General features: G+C 41.1%; 1 protein-coding gene across 1 annotated transcript; it reads right to left on the minus strand.

Annotated features, from left to right (window-relative positions):
- Positions 1–225: 225 nt before the first annotated feature.
- Positions 226–4,330, minus strand: LOC116197544 (uncharacterized methyltransferase At2g41040, chloroplastic). Its single transcript, XM_031527715.1, has 8 exons — positions 4,005–4,330; positions 2,997–3,097; positions 2,749–2,889; positions 2,572–2,653; positions 2,283–2,476; positions 1,761–1,872; positions 1,565–1,669; positions 226–609 (listed from the first exon to the last, which is right to left on the minus strand). Exons 1-8 carry the CDS (start codon positions 4,191–4,193, stop codon positions 481–483), a joined length of 1,053 nt encoding a protein of 350 aa, XP_031383575.1. The 5' UTR covers positions 4,194–4,330; the 3' UTR covers positions 226–480.
- Positions 4,331–4,681: the final 351 nt, after the last annotated feature.

Below are 4,681 nucleotides of genomic sequence, written 5' to 3' on the forward strand. Positions count from 1 at the left end.
CTATGCTTGAAAAGTTCTTTAGAGAATACAGTAAAACAAGACACTTCCAGGAATACTATTACACGAAAGTGAAAAGTATGTCATTGCGACAATTTGGACCCTGCAAGAAACTGGAATTGCCTTAAGAACCAAACCAAACTGGTTGTTACACCATGATAACAGCCCAAAAACCGGAGGAGCCGGCTAATCTTTAATCAAGCCGGTCGGTCTTAAAGCACTCAGGAATTAGGATACAAATCTCTCCATTTATTGAAAATCACCAGCAAAAAGTAAGCAGAGAGTACATATATTATTAGCATAAGAGGAAAGGCAAGACTTTACAACATTTTAAGATATGCCCAGCTCTCAGTGTCCTGTGGTCTTCATGTGTTGTACATTAATAAGCCGAGTGTCATTAACAATCGATAGAGATAAGAACGAATTATGGAGGAAAGCATATAATATGGTGTTTATGAATGGCTCAAAAAGCTGATTACTGTCTCAGGGCTTCTGAGCGGAGAACATGATAAAGGATTGCCGAATTTCGCTTGTGTAATTGGTGAGGCCGCACGATGTGCACACATCCTCGATCTCCTCCGCCGTCAGGTAGTTGTAGTTTGTCAGAAAAACCTGCCACAACAAAATAAATAAAGAGGGATGACTGCAAGTAAGATGGGATTTAATAGAATTTTTCCGACTGATGAAGGCTAACTTATAATGATGGGCCCAAAATCCATAAAGGCCCCAGAAGAGATTAATCAGTTTTGGGGCATAGCCCCTACGGTTTAGCCATTTGCAAAAGACCTACGGGAAAGGGGTGCTTTTTCGAGTTTATAAGTTATAGCTAGCCAAATCCTTCGATCCTTCCTGTCGTGGAATTTGATGGCGCTAGTGATCAAATTAATGTGGAAACGGTACAAAATAAAGCAGAGATGAAGGGTCTGGTCGTTTCACGAGAACCATTTCAAGCCTGCAGCGTCTTTCGCCCCCAAGTCTGGTACCACAACAAGTGTAATGAAGCTACTACACAATTAGATATGCAAATTATATGAATAATCATGTCAGCGGTGTATCAGAGAATAAAAGGCAATATCTAAATTTCACTCTCGAGGCATGTAATAAAAGACAGATCATTGCTTTGGTCAAATTATGCTGGTTCTATGGAAGAGCAGGACACTTCATGATTAGTTCAGTGGAAGAACCACCGGGCTCGGAAGGATTTGATCTACTTCAGTGGGCAAAATGGATTAACTACGGAAATGCTAATTTGAACAGGAAACAAGACAAAGATTAAGGTGAACAAGGCCTTTTCTAAACTGAATCGGGGGTTTTGATGAGGATTAGGCCATCCCTGCTTGGTATGGGTCTATCCAGGACAGGTCCCAAAGACCAAGAGAGGGAATCTAAGCTGGGCTTGAATTGAGTGGGAGCAGTGATCGAGTTCAAGGTTAGGTTGGATTCATGAAAGCATAGAGAACTTAGATTTAATCAAACTTCAAGCACTTAATCAACCTTATTCTTTTGTGGAATTGACTCCACAGTCCATAGCATACTGTATGTCAATGGCGTGCAAAGTTTAATTTACCTGTCTCAATGGCCTTAAGATTCTCGGAGTAGATGGAGTGTACCGAAGAAAGGTGGTCCCAACGAACACTCCCCCGCTACGCAGAACACGGGTGATCTCTGCAATCTGAAAGTGCGTTATGGAAGAAAAGATTGTTAGTCGTGTGAGGTATAAGTCATCTCTCAGAAATTTTAAGAGCAAACAAAAGAAAACTCACGGCATTAGAAGGTGATGGCCAGCAATGCAGAGCTGCACCAGCATGTACTGCATCAACTGAGCCTGATGCAAAGGGAAGTCTCGCGACATCAGCTCTCACGAGAGCGAGGTTCCTGCATTTTGTTTGAGCGGGTCAGTAATTAGGGAGAGAACAATACAATGAAGCAAGAAATCTGAGAGACAAGGAGATTCCCGTCTTATCACTCAATGTCCCGGAAATTCCAACGGCACCATTTGTTCTATGAAATATAGAAAATGCCTGCCTTCCATATGACACATTGACACTATGTCGGAATGAATAAGGAGTATAATTCCATATCAGCTTACACAATCGCCCTACCAATGACAGAAAGGATTGCACGTTACATTTTTGCCAGTCAGCTTCACAAAGGCATGACTTGCAAAAGCATAGGTCCCACAAGTCTGATGGTACAGTGGACATTACCCTCTCATCCTTAAAAGTATGTGATGTTTATGTATCAAGGAACCTCTTTGCGAATTTATACATGAGAGCCAAACGTACGTGTCCATTACAGAGGCATCGCTTTTGATGAAATCATAGCACTGACGGAGCATGTTCTCAGAGAAATCAAGGGCGATAACTCCCGAATAAGTTCCTGATTTGGCAAATCTCCTCGAGAAAAGACCACTCCCACAGCTAACATCAACTAGAAGTCCACCTTCTGCAGGTTTAAAGTACTTTTGAGCCATTTCAAACTGCACAAAATCCAATAATTACTGTTTCAGTCACTATATTAGGTAGAGATGAGTTCTCATGGATCTGAATGATGGCCAGTGCATGAAAGACATACTTCTTCATCAGGACCAGGGAAGCCACTTCGGTCGAAGTTTTGTCGCCAACCTCTTTCGTATAAAAATGATACAAGTGGGCTCCTGGAAAAAGAGAAAGCACAAAAAGAACTTTCAGAGAAAATTCATTGATCGTTCAAGTCTTATGATCAGAAAAAGAAACCACAGTATATTCAAACCTGAACAGTTCGGTCCCAACTGGTTTGACTTCATTGTATTCCTTCAGCCCCGCTATGAGAGTGAGATCAAGATAGTTGTCTTTGCTAGAATAAGTCTTATCGCATTTCTCACACTTGAACCCCGACCTATAGACAGCTCTCCTGCACTTTTTGCAATAGACTTAATCTTCAGAGGATATACGTATATATGTATAGCTAAAAGGTACCCACTGAAACTGTATAGAATTGTTTGGCGTAAGATAACTTACAAGTTTAGACCTGGCGGGCCTTTTCTTATGAGTGGCTCGTAGCAGATCGGACACGAGAATATTTCAGTATCCAGAGTCTGGCTCTGTTCGGTGGCTAGCTCCTGAAATTGCATATTCCTATCAGTCTCAGTGAAGCAATAGGATGAAAAAGGGGATTGAAAGACAACCACGCAAATTGCACAGAAACATAAATAACATAAATGTGTTTAACATCGGTATAAACAATCCATCTAGTCAGTGGTGACATCACTTAGTAGCTCCATACAATTCAATCCATCGACTAACTTTTGATCCAGTCTAATGATAATAATGCATAAACTGATTGCCTCTATTTACTAAGATCTTCGACTGTGACAAGAACTAGTACAACTTTTCTGGACCACTTACATTCTTATTAACATAATATAAAGCCCGATACTTGACATATAAACTTCAAATCCGTGTTGCTTATCCACATAAAACATATCAATCTGCCGGCTTCTACAGCAAGACACTTACCCCGAAATTCACATGATCCAAATGATCTCTTAATCCCGAAACATTTTACAGTTGTTATAAATTAAAGCACTGATCCCAAATCAAACACTGCACCACTTCTTCCTCTTTAAACTTCTGCATAGGTACAGTAAAACTGTAATACATTGTACAACTGCACCGTCGTGTCCTGAGCATTCAATTCCATCACCTCAAACATATAATAAAAACTGCTCGAAGAAAGGAGGATGCCCACGGAAATGAAAACGGGACATTGGAATTCAGTCAGTTAGAAGTGCCCTCATTCCAAATTTTACATAAACAAAATTACAGAGCTTGTGCTACTTTCTGGCAGCAATTCTCAGTGGCATCACTTCTTTCGCCGCGAAAATTTCACCTTTTTAACATCTGCTTCGCACCAAATTGTCAACCTTTAACTCAACAAAACATCAAACTCACCATCTCAACACTAATTAGCTCTGACCAACATGTCACAAAGATCAACTTTCTTCAAAAGGGTCTTTCGACAATTACCGGTTTCTCGACGTCAGCAACAGCGGAGCTCGCCCGCACGGCCGTGGAAGCCCGTAACCGGGGAGAGCCGAGCCGGAGGAGTCTTGGGCGGTGGTGAAAATCGCGGGAAAGGGCAGCTGGGTATTTCGGGGAGAACGAGACTCGGTGATAAATGGAAGAGGAGGGAGAGGCAGCAGCCATGATTGCCATGGAGTTGAATCTCTGTGCTGTAAATGTGATGTGTGGTGATCTCTGTTCATGTTTCGGGCGGTGAGTCGGAGGGGTTTGTATAGCGAAGGAGTTCGTTGTTTTTCATGTTCGCGTCTTGTCGGAGAGCTCATGTCCTCCTTGTGGACTAGGAGGCCCAAACGTATAACTCTTTGGGCTCCGCAAATTTTTTCATCTATATATCGCTATCTTAGGGTAAATTGCACCGGTGATTCAAAATATTTTACAAATATTTCATGATGGTCCAAAAAGTTTTTTACGCTACATGATGGTACAAAATATTTCAAAATTATTTCATGATGGTACAAACCGTCAACTCGAGCTTGACGCCGTCAAGCCGACGCTGACGTGGCTACTACGTGTCACCTCATTGCTGACGTGGTCGAAAATTTTTAAATAATTGTAAAAATTTTAAAATTTTAAAACTTTTAAAAGTAATTTTAAACTTTTAATTTAAAATTTAAATTTAA

Source organism: Punica granatum, chromosome 2 (genome assembly GCF_007655135.1).
Source record: "Punica granatum isolate Tunisia-2019 chromosome 2, ASM765513v2, whole genome shotgun sequence".
NCBI classification, from domain to species: Eukaryota; Viridiplantae; Streptophyta; class Magnoliopsida; order Myrtales; family Lythraceae; genus Punica; species Punica granatum.